Source organism: Lipomyces oligophaga (genome assembly GCF_038497815.1).
Source record: "Lipomyces oligophaga strain CBS 7107 unplaced genomic scaffold V1516scaffold_3, whole genome shotgun sequence".
Taxonomy (NCBI): Eukaryota; Fungi; Ascomycota; class Lipomycetes; order Lipomycetales; family Lipomycetaceae; genus Lipomyces; species [Lipomyces] oligophaga.
In genome coordinates, this window is record NW_027117787.1 from 177,096 (window position 1) to 198,777 (window position 21,682).

General features: G+C 42.4%; 9 protein-coding genes across 9 annotated transcripts; 4 read left to right on the forward strand and 5 right to left on the reverse strand.

Moving 5' to 3' along the window:
- Nucleotides 1-376: 376 nt before the first annotated feature.
- On the reverse strand, nucleotides 377-2,099 carry V1516DRAFT_672411 (uncharacterized protein). The gene has a single exon (XM_066921741.1). It carries the CDS (start codon nucleotides 1,927-1,929, stop codon nucleotides 565-567), a length of 1,365 nt encoding a protein of 454 aa, XP_066777815.1. The 5' UTR covers nucleotides 1,930-2,099; the 3' UTR covers nucleotides 377-564.
- A 1,082-nt stretch (nucleotides 2,100-3,181) lies between these two features.
- On the reverse strand, nucleotides 3,182-4,851 carry V1516DRAFT_238833 (peptidase M24, structural domain-containing protein). The gene is made up of 2 exons (XM_066918784.1): nucleotides 4,799-4,851; nucleotides 3,182-4,713 (listed from the first exon to the last, which is right to left on the reverse strand). The coding sequence occupies exon 2, from the start codon at nucleotides 4,667-4,669 to the stop codon at nucleotides 3,227-3,229; it is 1,443 nt and encodes a 480-aa protein (XP_066777816.1). The 5' UTR covers nucleotides 4,670-4,713; nucleotides 4,799-4,851; the 3' UTR covers nucleotides 3,182-3,226.
- V1516DRAFT_672413 (uncharacterized protein) lies at nucleotides 4,705-6,004 on the forward strand. Its single transcript, XM_066921742.1, has one exon. The coding sequence runs from the start codon at nucleotides 4,949-4,951 to the stop codon at nucleotides 5,924-5,926; it is 978 nt and encodes a 325-aa protein (XP_066777817.1). The 5' UTR covers nucleotides 4,705-4,948; the 3' UTR covers nucleotides 5,927-6,004.
- V1516DRAFT_672414 (AhpD-like protein) lies at nucleotides 5,733-7,095 on the reverse strand. The gene has a single exon (XM_066921743.1). It carries the CDS (start codon nucleotides 6,891-6,893, stop codon nucleotides 6,036-6,038), a length of 858 nt encoding a protein of 285 aa, XP_066777818.1. The 5' UTR covers nucleotides 6,894-7,095; the 3' UTR covers nucleotides 5,733-6,035.
- Nucleotides 7,096-7,244: 149 nt separating this feature from the next.
- On the reverse strand, nucleotides 7,245-8,296 carry V1516DRAFT_672415 (60S ribosomal protein uL22). Its single transcript, XM_066921744.1, has 3 exons — nucleotides 7,855-8,296; nucleotides 7,655-7,709; nucleotides 7,245-7,603 (listed from the first exon to the last, which is right to left on the reverse strand). The coding sequence occupies exons 1-3, from the start codon at nucleotides 8,161-8,163 to the stop codon at nucleotides 7,467-7,469; spliced, it is 501 nt and encodes a 166-aa protein (XP_066777819.1). The 5' UTR covers nucleotides 8,164-8,296; the 3' UTR covers nucleotides 7,245-7,466.
- A 377-nt stretch (nucleotides 8,297-8,673) lies between these two features.
- V1516DRAFT_621718 (putative rRNA 2'-O-methyltransferase fibrillarin) lies at nucleotides 8,674-9,759 on the forward strand (the record flags this gene model as incomplete). The annotated part of the gene is made up of 2 exons (XM_066919540.1): nucleotides 8,674-8,842; nucleotides 8,975-9,759. The coding sequence occupies 2 exons, from the start codon at nucleotides 8,674-8,676 to the stop codon at nucleotides 9,757-9,759; spliced, it is 954 nt and encodes a 317-aa protein (XP_066777820.1).
- A 700-nt stretch (nucleotides 9,760-10,459) lies between these two features.
- Nucleotides 10,460-11,702, forward strand: V1516DRAFT_672421 (autophagy-related protein 27). The gene is made up of 2 exons (XM_066921745.1): nucleotides 10,460-10,828; nucleotides 10,878-11,702. Exons 1-2 carry the CDS (start codon nucleotides 10,564-10,566, stop codon nucleotides 11,468-11,470), a joined length of 858 nt encoding a protein of 285 aa, XP_066777821.1. The 5' UTR covers nucleotides 10,460-10,563; the 3' UTR covers nucleotides 11,471-11,702.
- Nucleotides 11,703-14,511: 2,809 nt separating this feature from the next.
- Nucleotides 14,512-15,731, forward strand: V1516DRAFT_672427 (uncharacterized protein). The gene is made up of 2 exons (XM_066921746.1): nucleotides 14,512-14,793; nucleotides 14,851-15,731. The coding sequence occupies exons 1-2, from the start codon at nucleotides 14,583-14,585 to the stop codon at nucleotides 15,552-15,554; spliced, it is 915 nt and encodes a 304-aa protein (XP_066777822.1). The 5' UTR covers nucleotides 14,512-14,582; the 3' UTR covers nucleotides 15,555-15,731.
- V1516DRAFT_700838 (uncharacterized protein) lies at nucleotides 15,655-21,440 on the reverse strand (the record flags this gene model as incomplete). Its single annotated transcript, XM_066924125.1, has 5 exons — nucleotides 15,655-15,847; nucleotides 15,899-20,671; nucleotides 20,721-20,888; nucleotides 20,944-21,075; nucleotides 21,168-21,440. The coding sequence occupies 5 exons, from the start codon at nucleotides 21,438-21,440 to the stop codon at nucleotides 15,755-15,757; spliced, it is 5,439 nt and encodes a 1,812-aa protein (XP_066777823.1). The 3' UTR covers nucleotides 15,655-15,754.
- Nucleotides 21,441-21,682: the final 242 nt, after the last annotated feature.

Consider the following 21,682-nt stretch of genomic DNA (forward strand, 5'->3'; position numbering starts at 1 on the left):
CGTGCTGTTCTTCGGTTACTGTATTTTTGCTCGTTTCTCGACTCGGTACCGCTCTTAGTATGGCTCACGGATCCTGTTCATCAAGCAAATAAAACTGTCCCAGTATTTTTAAAACGTGCCAACAGCTGTAATCTAAAACCGCTTTTTTCCGTTTCTTTAATCGAATCCCACACAGTATAATTTATCTTTCCCCTTGGGGGTCCCTCGCTTCTGTTTAGCATAGGCTAGTTGTTGAATCCATGTTTCTTACGAACTCCTCTTGCCTTTCATAGTCTTGAGTGCCCATTCGATAGTCACAGACGAGGCTTCTTCCGAGACACATTATTTATGAGCTTTGGAGTCTAACTACGGAAATCTATGCGTTTTTAATCCTTATCTCGCTATTAAAGATTCGTTTAAGTTGAGCCGCACTTAATTTGCTCGTTCGAGTGCGCCCCGCCATCGGGCGGCTTATACCCTTTGTTAATATTACGTGAGTGCTTTGTAATGTGCGCCTTGTTTAGTAGACCTTCCTGTGCCTGTATGTACAATCTATTCAATACAGAAATATTAGCATCAAAACGTTCAAACTCTTTTAGGCTTCGACTGGAACTTTTGTCGAGCTTGCTTCATTTTGTAAGGATGTAGCTCGTTATATGCTGTTGCAATTTCGACAGCCTTCGCCCGTATGATTTTCGATTTCTCCCCTGCCGAGTTTGCAATCTCAAGCCATACTTCAGCAGGAGTGCCGTATCTCAGAAACGTATAATTCATTTTTGAAACCCATAGTTCGCTGATTGATTTGGTGCGTTTGTAGGCATTTCTCTCCTCTTCTGTTAGTGAGGATTGCTCACTGGGCGTTAATCCAGCTTGCATTTCTAAACTTACGTAGCCGTAGGCACTCAGGACCGTCCTAACTGCAGCTCTGCCAGCTTCGTAGCAAGACTCAGCAGTAGATTTGACGTGCGGTCTGCTACTGAAATTGAATATTCCGTCAATTCCACGGAAATATCTTCGGTCTCGTTTGACAAGAAAAGATTCTGACTGGTCAATTGCCTCGTCCGGCATTTCGTCGTTCCCTCTCCAGATTGCTTCCAACCTATCTCGGCGTTCGTGTCGCAGTTCCTGTTCACTTCGGGTTGTTTGAAGCAAGTTCCAAAGCGAAGAATCTGGATGATCTGGTTCGAACGAAATAATATCTCCCCAGCGGCCAAACTCTCGTGAAATGCCTTGTAACCGAGCCCATTCATCAAAAAATCCGCGTCGAAGCAGTTTGCGTTCGACTGATCGGTATATACTCTTTTGTCCACCTTTTGAAGTTCGCGAGGACTGCACAATTGCCAGCGCAGGATACGATTTGGCCAATGAGTAAGCCCAGTGACCTTCGGGTATATATCTCAATTCGAACGGTAAATCGTCTGGATATCCGGTAACTAGTGGAATGCTATACAGAAATAAACTAGCGGCCGCATCGACGCCTCGAACGATATAATTGTGAGATTGATTGATTTTATCGGGGATGTCGAATCCGTACACTAATTTTTCAGTCCCTGGAAACTCGGCACCGCCAAGCATCATTGAACGCACAACGGCTTTCCTAAGAAACGGGATTTGCAAAGCTTTAGGTCTTTGAACGATCATTTCTGTGCACAACTCAGCAGGACCGACACGAACATTCAATCGCTGTGACATGATATAATCCAGCAGTTCTTCGTTGGAAATGCCATACTCGTTATTGCTAGACCTCCAAACAGGTTCAAGGTGATATGGCTTTTGAGGTCCTATTAGTCGTCGTCGTAAATACGGATCACTGTCTTGAGCTGGTGGAGAGAGCGCTTTTCGTACTAGCCTGTCTTGAATGAACCTCGTCGAGGTGATCTGTTCGGGACTAGGCACATTATGCCGAGCTTGAATAGTAGTTGCTGATCCTACTATACGTTTCGAGGCCATAAATGGTTGCAGTTTTTACTCATTCCGCGCTCTGCAGCTGTATAGGCCGATTGATTGCGTTCTTCCTAAACTAGAGCTTCGCATGTACACGTGAGTACTTTTGACTTTCCTCGATATGAGAACCCCACCATGTTGGCGTGGATAAGACAGATCAAGATGGAGGGCTACTGTTGTAATTATCTATTTTTATTACTAAAATTCATTGCATTTCAAATCAAGATAAGAGATTGAATTAAATGAAATAACGCAACTAATTGAAAAAATACCAAAGCAGTAATTACTCGAAATCAGTAAGGATACCATCAAAATTCACTCTATATTTGGATCTCCCTTCAGAAAAGTCTTTGAAATCGCATTATATTTCTGCATTGCAACAAATTAAAACTGGTATCAAAATTTTACGGTAAAAGATAATTGTTCAGTTCACTGCGATCTTAATATCTGTACCGATAGACTTGTTCGATGCAATCGTGATTCTCTAGGCTTAGTATTAAGATCTGAATGACCTCCTATCTGGTTTTACTCTGCTTTCTTAAGCTCCTCATATGCCAAGTTTATTTTTCCAGTTATTAGGCTGCCAAGCAGTTATTATTCTTTTTTGCCTTTTTTCAAAAATTAAGTTATATTCAAACTTTTATATGAAGCTCACGGACAAAATTCTAGTCATCCATACTGCAAAATCAAGTTCCAAATATGACGGCAAAGCTGAATTCAGCAGGGTGCTGAAGATAATTAGGTAAATTGAAATAACAAAAGGAAGTTCTACTGCATTCATTTAGCAGGATCACCGTATTTCTCCCTTTGCATTAGTGATCAATTCCTTGGTTCCTCGAAAATCGATAATGTCATCACTTAAAAACCCATGAACAAAACCTCACAAGCGAACGGGTAGAATATCAGCATACTTTCGCTCTGTCCCCATGGCTCCATCGGCCGTTAAAATTCTGTTCAGCTTTAAATCGCGATCAAAAAAAGATCAATTTGCATGACACATATTTCCCCCGATATGTTCAAGAAAATAATTTTTCATCTCATAATTTATGAATATAATATGTAGTTTAAGCAACCACTACCATATTGTATCTCCTGTTCAAAATGAAGAAATATGGACCCTTTTTCTCCAATACCGAACTCACCGAGACTCAGACCTAATCGTCACAGCACTTGCTCATTTGTTGTCGCTAAATGTAGAAGTCTTATATTTCTGAGTTTCTGTGGTTTATTCTAGATAGGAATATTGGCTAAATGCTGATCTAAATATTATTCCTAGATTCAGTTGGATAATCCGAGCTAGTATTTATACGTAAACCCAGTCAGGAGCTTTTCCAGACTTCACGATTTCTGCAATTTCATCCGGATCTTTTGTCACTTTAGTGAAGTTTTCAAACCCATTTTCGGTCACTAAAACGTCGTCTTCAATCCGTACACCACCGACGTCCCAGTACTTCTCTAGAAGGAGGCGGTCGATGTACTTTTCGGCCCCCGGCTGACCGAGCTCGCCTTTCAGAAAGGGATCGATGACAAAGGGCGAGAAATAAACGCCAGGCTCCACAGTTATCATCATTCCAGGTATAAGTTTACGACGTATCCGAAGATATCGAAACAACAGATCTGGATCAGAGTAATTAGCATGTCCTGCTGTGTCATGGGTGTCCATGCCCAAGGTATGTCCCAAGCCATGAGGTAGAAAAGCAGCCGAAATCCGAGATTCGAGTATCTCCTCTTTTGAGCCGCCTTTAAAGATTCCGAGCTCCAGAAACCCTTCGATGAGAATCTCGTGTGCAAGTAAATGGAGATCATCCCACAAAATGCCTGGCCTGACTCGAGACATACATTCGGATTGCATTTTCAAGACAAGATCATAGATCGAACGGGCTTCTTTAGTCCATTCACCGTTAAACGGTAAGACTCTAGTCACATCGGATGCGTAGTTCTTCCACTCGGCACCTGCATCGATTAAGAGCAATTGCTTCCCAGCTGTGTCTTGGTCGTTTGTCACCCAGTGTAGCGTCGAGCAAGTACGTCCAGAACAGCAAATTGGATCGTAAGACTGGTTTTTCGATCCCTCTCGGATAGAATGATAGACAAATTCAGCATGGACATGAGTCTCATTGAAGGCTTCTTTAAGATTCGCCATCACTCGATAGTGAGCTTTATCAGAGATCAGAGAAGCACGACGCATAAGTGAGAGTTCATATTCGTCTTTGGTTAGCCGTGCTTCTTCGAGCGCACTCAGCAAAAATGGATCAGACTCTCGTAGATGACCAAATGTAGCAGTTATAAACGCTTCTTTTCTTGTTTCTGCCTTTACCAATGGCTCCACGGTAAATACGGTTCGGTCAACGAGAATTGAGACATCACTGCCTAATTGAGGCGTAAGTCGGATTTCATCGACATCGTAATGTTCTTGTGCTTCAAGTATGGTTTCAGGCATACCGCTCCACATAACATCCTCATCATCGATTGGAGGAAGGTATAGTACCAGTTTGTCATTCAGCGTATCGTATGTCAGATAGCAATCTGGTCGGTCGCATCCGGACAAATAATAGAAGTTTCGATTTTGCCGAAACGGCTGTTGCTGATCGCAAAATGGCCAGTTCACCGACTGTGGAGAAGCTAATAGAAACAATGGCGATCCAGAATTATTTAGATCGGAACTGAAGAACTTCGGTTGAAGTGAAAATAATTGCTTGGTCACAGTTCGGGCATGCTGTTTAGCTGGATACTTATCGCTAGTCATTGTCAGTTAAATATCGGATTGAGAAAAAATGATATGCCTGATATCTAACAGGATTAAATTAATATCGAGTAATAAATGGTCTCAGCTTTGTTGGGTGTCTGTTATGTGAATGACGAAGTTTGCTCTTACGATTGATTTGTTGATATTGCTTAGAGTACGGGCCGGTAAACCTGTTTCGGCCAGTTTCCCAGCGCTGCGTTATCGAGCAGTATCTATCTTACTGGATCCACCGCGTTTTCTTCACAAATTTATAATCCTTGTCTCGGACTGCCCAACACAATGGCTTCTCCAAGTAATGCGAAATTTAATTGTGTTTTAGTACCTGACGTAAAGGAGTCCTGTTCTCCGGTGGATGTATTCAACGTAGGATGGCTCGAGTCGAGTCCTGAACCTCTGAAGGATCAAGAGCCGCTAAAATCCTGTGAAGATGAACAATGTGAAGTTTGCCGAGATCCATTGCTTAGTATTGAACTGGATCGCAAAGATGGATTGCCGAGAATCAATAGCAGCATATTTGGAAAATTCGAATGCGATGAGTTTGAATCTGTGCATGAGCTAATGGGTGCTATGGTTCGGAAACCGAGCGAAAATTCGGACGCAAAGTCTGATGAGAGATCTGAACAAATACTCGATATAAAACCTTCTGATATCCCTGCTGAAAGTTTTGAAGAGGTGTCTGATAATTTAATCACTGAGAACTCTAAACAGACTTCCGATACCAACTCAAACTCCAATGATACTGAAGACTCTCAAAATCAGACAATAGATACCACGGTGCGCATTCGTACTTCAAGCGAAGGTGGAAACAGCAATTCCTCATCACCTATCAACCTCAATAGATTACTGCCAGATATATTTGACAAATGCGTGACTGATAGCTATTCATCCGAAGAGCCATATGCATTAAATTTTGCTCCTCGATATGTCAGTCGGTATAGTACTACTGGGCATCCATCAGATAAGAAGTTTACATCATCCAAAACGAGAGAATATTTTCAACGGTTCCGAAGTCGTCAAAGAAGAATGTTTGCAACGATAAAGACTTCGTTGAGGTTACAAGAGGCTTATGAATTATATATTGCTGATGCGTATCATGAAGAAGAAATGTATCCGACAGATTCACTCGTGAGCCAAAAGGCTTATCCTGATCGAGCGAAAGAATCATTTCGGGCGAAGGTTCATGACAAGAAAGAATCTGCAAAAAGATTCTGGGTAAACATAATTAAGCGTAATAGAGAAACAGAGATAATTAATTAATGGAAAGCTGCAGTGCTCGGGTGCAAGCCCCGGAGTTTAAAGTAATAGGAGATTATAAAATTAATGTATTATACCGATACTTCCTATTTAATGCCAGTAGAATGGACTCTTATAGTTTAGCAGGTTCCTCAGTCCAGGATACATTGCAAAGTTTGCATATTCGCATTGATAGATCCCGGACGCTCATCATTTCCTCTACCGTTGCTCCGTTATTCAAACCTCCTCTCAGATGGCCCTTCAATTGTGGATTGACATCTTGAGGAACTAGACAAGCCACGACGACAAATGATGTCTCCTTGGCAGATAAAATCCCTGTGTAACTCAATAGTGGAGCGTATATATGTGACAGAGCATACTGTCCTAGATCAGGATAAGCGCTGTTCATCTGGCCCATGACTCGGCGCGCTACTTTGCCATACACTTGATCCCAAAATTCTTTTCCACGATTCACCTCCTGCAGAACCTCTTCAGGAGAAGAAACACTCCCAATAGAGTCATGTCCGTCGGGCAATACTGCGTTCCTGAACGGAACCGCGTCGCGAAACTGTGGAGGTGTTGCGTTGCGTAGCTGGATCAGCGCATTAATGGTCTTTGGTAGGCCACCGAGTGCGCTGCCTTTCAACAACGCTTCGCGCAGCTGCCGCACTATTTTTTGAACAACAACTGGATCTTTCCCAGCAGTGTCGACTATCAGGCTTTCATCTTCAGAACCATAATGGGACGAGGGAGAGACGGATCTGTTCGGTCCGGATTTGGCAGACGGCTCTTCATAATCTACTCGATCTATAATGATCGATTGTCCTGCAGTTCCCGCATCATTCTCGATTGCATACTTGAAGATGATTGGCACAGCTTCGGGTTGATTGCAAACACTAAACGTTGCTGCAGCAATGTAATACCAAGAAGATGCTAGCAGTGGTGTCGCTCGCAGCGAAGCCAGAACTGCAGGCGTGAGAGTTGATTTCATTTTCTCTTCTGTGTCGAACCTTGTCTAGTGCCGTCTCCTGATGAACAACAGCTGCTGCAGTTACAACGCAGCCTTTATACCATGAAACAATCCAGTAGTCCTATACTCAAATAATCAAATGGTCAAATGGTCAAATGGTCAAATGGTCAACAACGCTCTCTACTGATTTTTCTATACTTTAACTGGACTGACCAAAAACACAAGTACTCAACAAGTATTTCGAATCCGCATTCTCCAGAACAGTTGGGAGTTCTTCCCTCCCCAGCGATCTCCCCACAACACAGACTCCAAATTGAAGTCATTCAGATATCTACGCTGATAACAACCAACAGAGAGCAGAATTACAATACCTAGTAGATAAATCCTTCTATTCAGGTCAAATGAACAACGGGAATATGATTACATAATGAAAGAACGGCAAATACACTAAAATATATAAAAAAAATCATTTTTTAGGGAACCCAAAAGCCACTCCTTCATAAGCTGTACAAATTACAATTCAATTTTATTTTGGTTTGGTAGTAACATCAAAACCCACTTTTCAAATGCTACCGCCTATCTCTCCGAGTTTGTTTATGCAGAAACAACTTCTTTGGTCTTAGCAATCTCCTCATCCTGCTCAACGAGAATAACTTCGACGTGGCATGGGCAAGACATGTAGGGATTGATACGACCATGGGCACGGTAAGTACGACGACGCTGCTTAGGAGCTGGGAAATGATTAATATTCAACACTCTCACAATGACTTAGTAAAACTTACCCTGGTTAACCTGAATGTGCTTAATGATGAGCTTAGAAGTATCCAATCCCTTGGTCTATAACCGGTTAGCATCTACTTTGCTAGAGCTTCAGAATCATGGTTGGAACATCACCAAGCATCGGAAGATATCCATATCAACTTAGATATTGCCCAGATTTGTTGCAACATTTCCGAAGGAAAAATACAAATTGTCCACATACGTTAGCGTTGGCTTCAGCGTTCTTCAACAGATCGACAATGAATCCAACAGACTTGACGGGCCATCGAGCCTTGGTAACGCCAAACTCCTTTCCTTGCGCAGTCCGACCAATGCTGCCGTTATATCTTCGGAAGGGAATAGCCTGCTTGTGATCCTTAACGTTGGCGAGGTATCCAAGAGCTTTCTGGAGCTCCCATCCATTGACTGCCTGAGCAGTCTCACGAGTCTTCTTGAAAGAGACACGGAGGTACGAACCGCGAGAGCTCGCGCTCTTTGACGGATTAGCGGGTGTAGCAGCGTAACGAGTCATTTCCAATCGATTATTCTTTGAAAGAATTTATAAAAAAGCTCGAATTCGAATTATTCCGTTGCTAATAAAATGATGGCTAAGAAGAAAAGAAAATTAACGATGAAACGAACACTTTCGCCCTCTCTCACAAACGATCTCATCCAAAAAAGGAACACCCTTAAACCTGAGCCGCAATTTGTATCATAGTTTTGGGTCTCTGTTTTGATCAATAGCCCTACATTACTTGTGACTGCTTGAATGTTACTAGCCCTTGTGCGGCGCTCGAAGTCTGTAGTTTACGCATAGACTTAATTCTAGGCGAACACTTGATCATGCGGCTCACTGGGAGAGCGAAAGAAACTCGTGGGAATGAAGCCTGAGAAAAAAAATTCGGTCTTACTGTTAGTTGGTTAGAGGTGGTTCCATATTCAGCTGGACAGACGGTTTAGCTTTACTGCTATCAATCAAAAAGATCTGATCTCGCATTGATCTTTCAGATACTCAAACGCATCGTATATTTTTGCAATAGATATGGCTTTCACTCCCAGAGGTGGTCGAGGCGGTACTAGAGGTGGCAGCCGAGGTGGTAGCGGAGGTTTTGGAGGTAGCCGAGGTGGTGCTCGAGGTGGACGCGGTGGAAGTTTCGGTGGCCGTGGAGGTGCTAGAGGAGGTGCTAGAGGAGGTGCTGGTAATCGGGGAGGTGCTCGAGGTAAGAATTGATTATTGTGCAAGGGTAGACTAGTCAAGCGATAATATCAACTGCAGAAGACTATCACTGGGCTGATTTCTATCATATTTGCAATCTCTTGATCTGAAATACTAATGCTTTCAGGAGGCCGAGGTGGTGCATCAAGAGGAGGAGCTCGTGGAGGAGCTAAGGGTGGTATGAAGGTTGTCGTCGAACCACATAGACATCCTGGTGTTTTTATTGCTCGAGGAAAGGAAGATATGCTTGTCACCCGCAACTTGACACCTGGTGAATCTGTTTATGGAGAGAAGCGCATTTCTATTGATGTTCCTTCATCAACTCCCGATGGTGTGCCAACGAAAGTCGAATATCGAGTGTGGAATCCGTTCAGATCAAAATTGGCTGCAGGTATTATGGGTGGTCTCGATGAGCTCTATATAGCGCCAGGCAAAAAAGTTTTATATCTTGGTGCTGCGTCTGGTACTTCCGTCTCGCATGTTTCCGATGTTGTTGGCCCCGAAGGCATTGTATATGCTGTTGAATTTTCTCACAGATCTGGCCGTGACTTAATCACGATGGCCAAGAAGCGTCCTAACATTATTCCAATCATCGAAGACGCTCGACATCCTCAGAAGTACCGTATGCTTGTTGGGATGGTTGATGCTGTTTTTGCTGATGTTGCCCAACCCGATCAAGCTCGTATTATTGCTCTTAATTCTCACATGTTTTTAAAAGACGGTGGCGGAGTGATTATTTCTATCAAAGCTAACTGCATTGATTCAACCGTCGACGCTGAGACTGTGTTTGCTAGCGAAATTCAGAAACTACGAAAAGAACGTATTAAGCCTCAAGAACAGCTTACGTTGGAACCATATGAGCGCGACCACTGCATTGTCGTTGGCAAGTACATTCGCTCTCAATCTTCATAGTTGTACTATAGAGAGATGCACAGTTAAACCGGGAAGACGACTAAAAATTATACTTAGAAACAATTGATACTATTTTAAGGGAATTTGTTTGTGGAGGGATGTTCTTTTCTGTCTTGTTTGTAAATTAATTTATCTTTTTTTTGCTGTTTGATTTGAATAGTTTCTGCTATTGGGTTCGTTTTTGTTGTTTTGGTCTTGTAAGAAAGTACTATTATTTTCATAAATAAGCTCTCATTAGTTTTCGTATTGCAGGCATTTCAATGAAAATGTGGATTTTATATCGATAGCAATTAATGGCAAGGTCGGGAAATGAAGATGGTTACTGGTGTGCGATTACTTGCTAACCAATTGGACAGATTTGGACTTCCTTTAAGTAAAGATAAGGACCTAAACATAATCGCACTATGACCAGCTGAAATTTTATATTATGATCACAGCTTCGTACATCTACCTACTCCAAGAGATTCTCTCCAGAACTCGTAGTATCTGTTCTATGATTTTTCCCAAAGGCGGATCTCCAGTATTTCCAGTTATCTGATGGCCCTAATCTAGCCCAGTAACCTAGCCAGATACCCTAAATAGAAATAATATTTCCTAATAAAGCAATTTTGCTCACTGAATTTGGTATTTCTCGAGTTATACTAGTACAATCTTGGGAGAATCGCGGTGTTCTCGCTTGATCTCCCGTAATGTAGAATCGTAGTGATTTAGTTCACCGCAAACAGACCTCCAGCTGGATTGATTGTTTAGACCAGTAATTGATTTAGTGTGATTAATTAGTACTCTGAGATATTAATTGTGATCATGTTTTTCGGCCGCTTCATATTATCAGCGGCTATTGTCTTATCTGGTACCTCCTCGGCATTTGCGCTGGTAGACAGTACGGATCCGTCCGCAGATAATAGTCTCTCGCTCGACCTGTCTTATTTATCAGGTCTACGCGTTCTTAAGAAAGCTGTGGATACACCACCGTCGATTCGCACAACTTGGATTGTTTTCAACTTACTTGCTGATATCGAGACTTCTACTCTTCTACCGAATGAGTTGCATTCATGCGTTGGTTATGAAGGTTTGCACTTATGTAATTAGTCCAGGAACAATTATTGACATATAGTTAGCGTGTATAGTTGAGACAAGTTCTACTGCCGATTCTAATCCAATCGTGACAAAGGCTATTCCGCTTTCCGGTAGTGTGAAGAATCTGCATGAATCAGGACGTATGCCCGAATTTGACTTCGAAAATTCGACTTGGAGTTCTGATTATGACAATACACCCTCACTTTCGGTGAAATTAAAATGCGGAGTCGATGTTGATTCCACTATCAAATCTGAGATTCGATACGATCAATCATTAGCAGTTAGTTCTAATTTTGATGAACTTGACAGCTTTTACCTGCACGATACGAATGTCGTTATCTACATGCAAACCAACCTTTCCTGCCCTGATACAACCCTATATGTTTACCAAAACTCTAGCTCAGTGGCCTGGTCTGTTGTCAAGTACATTCTCATTGCAGTACTTATCGCAGCAGCTGCATATTTCGCTGCGACGGCTTACGTCAACTATCAAAATGGTGCCACTGGTGTTGATCTTCTTCCTTCTTCTCAGGCTGTTTTAGATATCCCTTATGTTGCTCGCGATTTTGCTAGAAAAGTTGGTTCCGGGTTTTCCCAGACTGATTCTAGCCGAGATGGATATGCGGTCTTCTAGTCTGTATTTGATTGATTTCGACATTCATTTGTTATAGCGATACGCGCTTGGTCTACATAGCATGAAGCATCATTAATTCCCTGGAGTAGCATTATTTTTCATTTGTTTTGGAACTATTCCGAGTATAGAGGTTGTTTTTTTAGAAATTTTGCACCAATAGTTTCTCAGTTCTTTTTCATTTTGAATCTCGGCTCCTTGCTATCTAAATTCAATAATATAATCATTTTTCTAGCTTTCGTAAGATCTCTTTGACTAGGGTCCAAGATACTGATCCAGCTTCCCTGTCTAAGATTATGGCCTCTTTAGAGCGTTTACTGCAGATTTTGCTTAGAAGTTCATATGAGCATAGCGATCAACTCTCAACTTGGCTCCCTAGAGGCAAGTACTATCAGATATCATCTCTGCTCGTTCGCGTCCTTCTATCGTTGCTGGTGGTGTAATATGTCAGTTGTGTATTGAGTTAAATAATTGCTTTCGACTTCAATAACCAGTCCGTTCTCGTCTCGTCTCGTCTCGTCCCAGAGACGACTAGTGCAGAGTTATAATCGTCTAAAACTCAAGCGATGTCCTAACATCCTAGCTGATAAGAACAAATTATTGAATTATTGAACATCGCTCCTACCAGATGTGTTACCAGTCAGTACGATGGAATAGCTCTCCGTTGGTCGAGAAGACTTAAACCTGTTGAAACAAGAGAGGATAGATGGGCATGTAAATAATATTTAGTTCGGTCTCCTTTATGAACTATTCAAGTTTTTTGTTGGCTGTCTTTTTTCCCATATCTCTCTTATAGACAAATATCGTGGTATTTCATGCGGCTAGTATAATGCGATTCTTGAAGATGGGATCAAGAGGGATGAAAGAGAAAACAAGTAAATCGGGTCTACCGGGCTCATACAATTTAGGTAGACCTGAGAATTGGTCTGGGTTTCTAGAGCTAGTGAAGCCAACGTCATGGAACTGTTTCCAAAGGTAAACAAAACTTTGGAATCCTTCTATATACTTAATCATCTTAAAATTTAGATCTAATAATCATTTATTCGCAGTGATATTTCTCAGCTTGCCCCCCTCTTTATTCGGTCTCTGGTTGAGAACGCGCGTAGAGAGATACTACAATGATCGAGCCGCAGAGGATTGCGCTTTCACGTGTGGAGTCGTCAGAGTAACAGATCAATACTCGGATGATTGATTACGGAGCGGACACGTTTCTGCCGTCCAAACTAAATTTCGCGACAATGTCAGAGATAATATATAGAACTGTGACACTATCTGGACCATTTGTATATCAAATGATCGAGCAGTGACAAGGTATCATCCAGTACAACAAGAGCCGTCGTAGCCATCAGCCTATGAGTGCGTCCCCAGCATTGATCAAAGCCGCAACTACAAATCTGCTCTGATGGGTATGCATTAGCCGCTGAACCCCGGAAGAATTTCCCGACATGAACTTTGGGTCATTCAATTTAGTTTTAAGTGCGCAACTGTGATATTCTATGCTTCGCTCAGTTTTGCTGCAAGCAAACTCACTGTAATCCTTTAGAGACCGCCCGACAAGCCAAATTTACAAATCAGCAGACAAAAATTTTGAGCTACGTGACCCGCAACATGACAATCCAGAAATCGGGAGACTTTAAAATAAACATTCAGTCCGCGAAGTCAGATAATCATAATATACACTTCCAGCTGAGCGTTACGATGATTCTTGAGTAAACCTCGGCCAAGCCTTGACAAATGTCATGATAGCGCAGAGCTTGCAATATTTTGACTGACAATTTTATCAAGGTCCACAAATTTAACTGAAGTAGTCTCCAATGAAACGCACTTTGATCTACGCTGAAAGATTAGGACGTCGAACTTAGCTTCTGCCTTCTATATAACTCGTCCATCGATTAATCCGCAGGAAAGAGCGAAATTTATGAAGAGTAATTAAAAGGCAGAACAGAGTATTCTACATTTAAGTCTGTGATAGGTAGTCTCACTTTTGTTTCTAGAGCAGCTAATAAGCTGAAGCAGCTATTTTGAAAGGATTAGAATGACTTGAAAGTATTGACGCATCTGCTTCGCTGTCTCATTCTAGAACGGACGGCTCAGCAGTTGGCAGTAGTTTTAGTTGTTGCAATTAACTCAAGCTAGTTGTTACCGTTAATAAAAGGGAGCAACAATCTTCTCAACGATGTTAAAAATTTATTAGAAAAAATTATTGAATAAATGTCTTTACAAATAAGAGACAATATAGAATAACAAATTTACAGTTTTTTTAAGTTAATCAGTTTAAGTTAATCAGCTTGATATATAGTAAAACTATATATTCTACACGGGGATACCTACAACGAAGAGTACTATACTATGTGAAGACGCGTGATCAGGTGATATTTTAGCGAATGACCTTTTAATGTTAATATATGCAACAATCTTCGCCTTAAACTCCTGATCAGCAGCTGCAGCTAGAGTGAGGTCCGGCGGGCTTTAGAGCTCCATAGTTGTATAATTACTCCCATACAGAGACAGGAACAGAATGCACAGCAATCATGATCGGAATGATACTCGAATTGCAATCGTTGGTGATAGTTGGGACGCACTACTGTCACCCGACCACTCCGACCTGTCGAGCATATATATACACCCAATCTGATGATATGCAAAGCCGAGTAGTCCATCTCGAATACCATATAATGCAGCATGTTTTCTAAAATGAATGTACATTGTAAAATGAAGTAGGCCTGAATTGAAGATGACGCAAGAAAATAATATAAATAGCGAGCGCTATTTGATTTTTACATATTTTAAGGTACTTCTGCACCTACCTGGACAATAATTTGGTATCGACACACTCTACACCGTTCTAAAAAAGGACTGGGGTTAACAATAGTATAAGTCTTCAATATTATAGTATGCACCCTTAAAACATATTTTGCTATTCAGGTGTGAATTGTACGTAGAGTTCGTAACTGACCAGCCAGATCTTTTGGCTGAGTACTGCACTGACCTTCGGAATTATTGGCTGCGGCGTTGCAGAGTTGGCGATTGTTCAATCGAGGAATATTTACTTTTGTGGCAATTCCAACACACGCACAAGACAGACTTCTTTTTTGGTTGAAAGGTTGAATATACCATGAGCAGATTAATCATGAATTTTCGAGCCTATGGATGGAACCTAGTTGCTCGTCCGCGCTTTGCTGGGTTCTGGACTCGTTGCGAAGCTATAACTGGATTATCGTCAGTTTTGGATACCCGACGCCTTTACGCGACCTCACTTGACACGGCGACATTACTTAAAAAGCTAGATAGGTTTTGGGAAAATGCAAATATCGAAACCAATGAGAGTGAGTTTATAATTTTGCTGGGACTACTTTTTGGAATAGTTCTGATAGAGAATTTAGATGGACACGCAGTTCGCTTGGGATCGAAGACAATAAAGACTTCGGGAGGTAATCCCATAATTGTTCCAGCAAGTAAATTGGTCCTCGCAAATCTGATCATCCAAGAATGGGCAACGCTACCAAATCTTCAGATTAAACCGCATTCGTTGCCGCTAACCTCTATTACTGCGCGAGCCATCGATTTGGCTCAGCTGGAACCCGCGGAACGAGAAAGCACAAGGGAAGCCATTATCGAAAGCCTACTTCCTTATTTGGATACAGATACTATGCTAATTTTTGCTCCCACGTCCGAGTATGAAGGTGCACTGCGCAAAGATCAAGAAACTCAATATCGTCCTCACATCGAATGGGCTGAAATGGAAATTTTTGATGGTCATTCGTTGGTTTTTTCAGACGGCGATGAAGGGTTGATGGCGAACCGGCAGACGGAACAAGTGAAGGAGAAAGCCCGCAATTGGGCCCGCGGGTTATCAGAGTTCCAACTCGCGGCTTTCGAGCGAGCGGTATTGGGCGCAAAATCTTTCATTGGCGGAATGCGTCTCGTCCTACAAGAGATCTCGACTAGTGAGCTGGCAGAAGCGGTGTCACTCGAAGTCACTCACCAGATGCGCAGATGGGGCGAAGTCGAAGACAGCCATGATGTCGACTGGGCGGACCTTAGACGCCAATTAGCTTCCGCAGCTGTATTGGTCATTGAAGATTAACTTCATTGTATATTTTTATTTCTCTTGTATATTTCGGCCATTAATAGAATCAATACTTATTTTATTCTAGTATTGATAGATTTCTATATATATTTGAATACTTGAATATGAACAACGAACTAAAAACCCAAAAAATCAAAAAAAGAAACCTAAATTTAACACATTATACAACAAAATACAAAGCACCAAAATATTACAACTTATGCAAGAGCAGACGATACCGCTTGATTCTGATCCACAGCGGTCTCTTTAATAGCTTTATAGACAATCTGAACATCATTTTCCAAACGAAACTAATTTCATTTCGTTAGATCAAACATAAACTAAAAATATAATTAACTTACTTGAAGCATATAAATACCAGAAGGATAATCGATATTATCTCGCTGACGAGGCACGAGTTCGTCGGATCCGCTGTTCACACCCAAGGAAATACCCAACTTTCCAAGCTTTTCAAACATACCCGCCTCAATAGGCATTTCAAAAATTTTTGCGCCATCACGTCGAATCACAGATACCAAATTCCCACCATTATGGGATGTTGCAGCAACAGACACGCGAGCTGCTCCAAGATTTCGCCATTTTAGCGCATTTTGGCGAAGATATAAACGACATTTATAGTTCTTGATCAGCATAACTTCTTGTCCATCCTCAACTTCCAAAAATAAACGATTGAAAGTTTCGGGGGTACAGTCATCTAAAACAGGGTTATACCACGGCTTTGGCATTAGAGTCGGAAATTTCATCTTTGATCCTGATGAACTAATTGAAGAGCTAGAGCTAGCGATCGAAGCAGCTCCAGAAGCAACAAAGGATCGCGTCCGAATGTTCTTGAAATCTAAACGACATGAATTCATAGCATTGACCAGATGCTCTGCATCAGATGGAGCTCGAACACGGAACATCGTAGTTCCTATCGCACCGCTGCGTTTCACATGAATATCAAAAGCAGTACTTCGTCTAACACTCGACTGACTGTTCAATAATATAGTCAACACGGGACCTGCTTCATTACTGATGTGACTCATGTTCAAGTTCTCACCGCCAAAATTGAATGTCACACTGCGAGTCTTACGAGGTTGGAGCCCGGAAGGCGAAGAAGCCGACTCATTTGTGGAAGTCTGAGAATTCAGCGTTGCAGGTGAAGAGGGTTTAAATGCAGTCGAAGAAGCTGGCCAAACCTCCACACAGCCAGAATCTTCAGTTACAGTAACTATAACTCGAAGTTCCTTATCACCAAGGCGATCCCATCGGTTTTGGCGCCATTCATATACAAACGCATTGCATTTGCATAGAACGACCTTCATCTCTTCAGATGGCTTGGAAGTCAAATTCATTGACGAAAAACTAGGCATTTTGGGAATTGGCTTCTCAGATTCCTTGCTATCGTTGCCTGAATTAGGATCGTACTCAAATCGTAATCGGGATAATGATTGAATCGACTTCAGCGACTTATCCGTACTTGTACGCGAAATGGATGAGGCCAGTGATTCGTGAGAGCTGTCACGACTAGATGTTACTGGAAGAGATGATATCCTTCGTGAAAAATTCAACGGCTTTGGCGTCTCAATTATATCAGAAATCTTGCTACCAATACTCATTTCATCATCTGTGTTTTCTTGGCTAGATGACGAGTCTTCCTCGACTTCATCAGGAGAATCTTGATCATCGAAATGGTCCGATGCAGCGTCAGAAACTTGATTCATTAATTCAGGCGAAGCCGCTGATTTCGACGTAGTTTCAGGCAATTTTCGTTCAACAAATTCAGTGTCGATCAGAGTAGCTTTAGGTACCAGCTTACCCAAAGGAAGCTCTTCCTTAGGATTTATCTCATGAACCTCAAGAATGTTCGTTTGTCCTATATCCAATTCCGAGCTCAGATCCGAGTTTGATTGGAGAGGAATAGATTGTTCTAGTGGCTGTCTTTTGATTCGCAAAGCAGGAACAGAAACATCTTCATCCAGATCAAGGTCGCCTTGAACTAATAACGGCTGAAACTCTTGAGTGTGCTCAATCTCACGGGTTCCAAATTCTTCCATAATGTGAACTTTGACATTCATCTCAGGCTCGTCATCATCATCATTGTCCACTGATTCGATCAAAGTATCGTCAGCTCCAATAGTACCTTCACTTCCTGCCTCCGAATGACTATCCGAGCTGTCTATCATTGGCATTTCCAACACACTGTAATAATCATCCCCTTCTTCAAAATCCTCGATTGCGCTTGCTATAGAGCGAGTTGATCGCATGGTCGCTAAAGTATTGGATGAACCTGATTGGTCAGGAATAATCGTACTGTCACGTACTTTGGCGCTTAGGGGAACAAGAGATTGACTAAAATCTTCAGATGACTTAGATGAATTTTCTATCAATCTTTCATCGATTCCGCTTCTATTCGAGGAAGTCTCAGTGTAGTCAGAGACAGGCTCGTTTTCTTTGCTTGTAAACACGTTGGTAGGAATCAAATCCAATCCAGGTGAAGGAGGATAACCGGGCGAGTATAATTCATCTCCGCACTCCATTTTTGATGCCTGTATATCAACTTTCAAAGAGGGAGTTGGACTCACAAGTTGCTCCGCTGCATCAACATAGATACTAGCAGATGTACTGCTACTAGCAGTGGATGGCCGAGATAAATAAGCTGGCTTAGGAGTAGGAAAGCTTGACTCCTCCTCTTCATTTGAATCTCTAAGACGACCTTCAGGCAGAACTTCCACAATTGAAGTTCTTTGATTGGGAGAAGGAGGTTTAGTCGAAATAGTTGTAAAAGTTTTTTCTCCAGTTGGCACTTCGATCACTTCAGATTCTGAAAGCGGTTGTGATCCACTTGATTCTGCCCTAGATGAGTCAACTGAAACTCGATCTCGAAGTGCAGCATGATTCTGAGCTAACGCTGCTCGAGCTTTGCGAGCCGTTCTCGAAAACACATTGATTCTTGAAGATTTCGAGGACGAGCCTTCGTCAACCGACAAACTACTTGTCTCTGAAAAGGTGGAACCAGGATCAGACGCTGACGAAACATTTCGATTTGTGTTATCTAGGCTCTCAGAAATGACTTCGTGCATGCTAACTCGTTGACGATATGAGCTCTGAGACAATCTTGGGCTATTTTCTGGAGATTTCTCTGGATTATCATTCTTAGAAATCACTCGAGAGAGAACTTCATGCATACTTGCTCTTGGTCGACCGGAACTCTGCGAAAGACGAGGACTTGATTCGAGGCTTGCGCTCGATCCCTCCTCAGGAGTTGATTGAAGAATAGGAGATGTAGAGGTCGCAATAGATACAGGTCTCATGTTGATTCTATGAAGTGTACGCATGATTCCTGCTGACATGGTGCGCCGGTGGTGCCCTCTATTAGTGTCCGACTCACTATTGTCAGAAAATTGTGACGAAATGCTTGAAGGAGTATCAGAGACCATAGAAGCAGTACCCAATGCTGGGGACTCGGTGATCGGTGATCCAGCGTGAGGCGATCCCACGTTTGGAGAAAGATTGCATAGAGCAGTAGACGATCTCCGATTGTTTAGACGTGAATAGATCACGCTGATGTTTTTATCAGAATTCGCGCTATCGCTGTTGTCATTTGAAGGCACTTTGCCTGAATTACTTTGCGTCTTTGTTGACATATTACGAAGCAACGAAGTAACCGACGACTTGCGTTCTTGCAGAGGTGGGGTTCCACCATCCTCATTCAAAACGTAACGCTTTGGCTTGCGTGTAAAACTGAAAGAAGTCTTACCCTTACGATGATTTTGAGAGGAAAATTTTGAGGATTCGGTATTGACACTGCTGATAATCGGTGAATTTTCGCGTGGAGACTGCGAATTAAGCTCCGCCAAATCTTCCTGAGAGCTTGGTGAAACTCGAAAAGAATTTGGAGCAGACGAGCGCAGAATAGAAGGCGAATTAAGACGATCACGACTTGAAGAGTTAGGAACTAAAAGTATACCACGAGAATCTGCCGGTTTGACAGAATTATCTGCTTCTGGATCCACTGGGGATTCAGAAGAAACCGGATTCTTTGCAGAAGTAACATCAACAGAAATCATGGAATTCGAGGCCGTATACATATGGGAAGTCGATTCGCAGTTAAGATTTTCAGGTTGAGACAATATAGTAGGAGATGCTTGGACCAAACTAATACTTGAAGCAGGTTCTTGAACATTCTGTGGCTTAGCTGTTTCCTTATTCAGACTGGATAGACTTTCTGAGCTCCCTGAGTTGCTTGAAGACAGACTCTTCACCTGGGATAGTGTCGAGACAGTTTTGGCAGTTGGTGCTTTATCTCTGATGATCACAGGTGAAGAACCAACGAGCTGACCTCTGACCTGAGGAGACGACTGTTTTGGAGATGCGCCAGTAAGATTTGGAGAGCTATAAGGAGATTCTTCCTTTAGCACGGAATCAACAATAGGAGGATTCACAGAAGAAATAGCACGCTGTCTCTCAATTAATCTTAGCTGCAATTTTCGATATGGAGAAAGGCCAGATGAGCTTGACAAGGAGAGTCGTGAGTCACTGACAATTCTACTTCCAAATCGAACTGAGTGCCTTTTCTTGCTGGGCGAAGGACTCATTTTGATTACCGAATTGCGTTTCTTTGGAGATAATTCGCTTTGAACGATGAACGGCTTGATCTCAGGTTCTTCAAACAGTCTAGGACTCTGCAGTTCAGAGTCCAAAAAGTCAGACTCGAGCTGAGCAGTCGAGATCTGCAATCCGTTCAAATCTGCAGAGAATGCACGTCGAGGTCTGGCGCCGGCCGGTAAAGAAGGAGCTTGTGGGAATATCTGTTCAAGTTTACTGGCCCAAGTATTCCGATTCTGAATAGATGAAAACTCTAGTTCGATCAAACTACCGTCGTAGGAAGTTAGAACGATTGTAGATGCTGAACTAGTTGGGGAGTACACGAGATCAGCTCGGCGAAAGGTAGGAAATAAAAGATAGCGCTGAAGCTCATGAAGCTGGCAGATAGCCAAAGCATCCGACGTAAGAGGCTCCGATATTAACAGCAGCTCTACAGGGAGTCCAGAAAATGTTCTGCCAGTCCGATGCCGTAGATGACACTGGCAATACGAGCGTAATGAAATGCTTTTCGGATTGAAATTGGTAGCCTTTGATACAGTTAGTTTAACAATTAGATAACACAAAATAAAAACGTACCACAGGCTGAAGAGTATCGAAGCTGCGAACTTTAGAGAAGTCAATGCTCATACGAGCAACACGGATACGCTCGCTTTCAACTTTAGCACGGGCGGAAGAGACGAGAGTTTTGTAAATCACCGCCTGGGAAGCAATTCCTCGAACGTTGGGGAGAAATTCGTCTAATTTCTGGTAAAAGAGTTAATATGTTGTAGATCGTGCCACACAGGTCGAATTAACTGACCTTGAAGAACTTCGAGAAAAACCGGAGCCGAACCAGAGGTCGACGACGAAGATAAATAAGTTCCTCGGATTCCTGAGGATCATAAACATATTCCGACACATATCTTCTGTAAATTGGAGCAGCTTCTTCCGCCTATATAATTGCACGTTAGCGAAGGGGGGCCCCTATTAGGATGTTGAGAACAACAAAGGTGGAAGACAAAGTTGGGAGGTAGTTGGACATACCCAAACAAGAACTTTGCTAAGAGAAGGCTGTAAGGCCGCATGACAGATCAACAGTTCTGATACGAAATGGACTTGCGCCATGTCACGTAAGTCATCTAGATATTCCTTCTCTGTCTTGACCATTTCGACTAAAAGATCATCCACGGTGAGCGAACTCATGCGCTGAAAATTGTAGAGCTGTGACGATTCATTCTGCGAGTCCAAGGAGCTGGATTTAGTAGAAATGGAGTTGAGGGAATTGGAGATGCTTGCCGAGCCAGCGTGAGCAGACATAATATTGGCGACCAATTATGCAGAAAACTTGAAGAGAAACAGCGACTGAGCGTGTTCTTAGCGACGACGAAACAAGATTTGCGAGGTAGACCAAAATGCCAGTTGGAGCAGGGACCTGCGACGTACTGAGAGCCTGACCAGGCTTTCAAAAGCGAAGATGGCGCGTGTGGAAGGTGCAGGACAAAAGGGAACGAAACGAAGAACAGTAGATGATATGCGATCGAGAAAAGAGGAAGAAAAGA

Coding starts and splice junctions, on each gene's coding strand:
- V1516DRAFT_672415 (XM_066921744.1), bottom strand. CDS start 8,163: ATGACTCGTTACGCTGCTACACCCGCTAATCCGTCAAAGAGCGCGAGC. Junction 7,710..7,854: donor ACGCTGAAGCCAACGCTAAC/GTATGTGGACAA, acceptor AACCGGTTATAG/ACCAAGGGATTGGATACTTC. Junction 7,604..7,654: donor GCACATTCAGGTTAACCAGG/GTAAGTTTTACT, acceptor ATCATTTCCCAG/CTCCTAAGCAGCGTCGTCGT.
- V1516DRAFT_238833 (XM_066918784.1), bottom strand. CDS start 4,669: ATGACTAGCGATAAGTATCCAGCTAAACAGCATGCCCGAACTGTGACC.
- V1516DRAFT_672411 (XM_066921741.1), bottom strand. CDS start 1,929: ATGGCCTCGAAACGTATAGTAGGATCAGCAACTACTATTCAAGCTCGG.
- V1516DRAFT_672421 (XM_066921745.1), top strand. CDS start 10,564: ATGTTTTTCGGCCGCTTCATATTATCAGCGGCTATTGTCTTATCTGGT. Junction 10,829..10,877: donor TTCATGCGTTGGTTATGAAG/GTTTGCACTTAT, acceptor ACATATAGTTAG/CGTGTATAGTTGAGACAAGT.
- V1516DRAFT_672427 (XM_066921746.1), top strand. CDS start 14,583: ATGAGCAGATTAATCATGAATTTTCGAGCCTATGGATGGAACCTAGTT. Junction 14,794..14,850: donor AAATATCGAAACCAATGAGA/GTGAGTTTATAA, acceptor TAGAGAATTTAG/ATGGACACGCAGTTCGCTTG.
- V1516DRAFT_672414 (XM_066921743.1), bottom strand. CDS start 6,893: ATGAAATCAACTCTCACGCCTGCAGTTCTGGCTTCGCTGCGAGCGACA.
- V1516DRAFT_672413 (XM_066921742.1), top strand. CDS start 4,949: ATGGCTTCTCCAAGTAATGCGAAATTTAATTGTGTTTTAGTACCTGAC.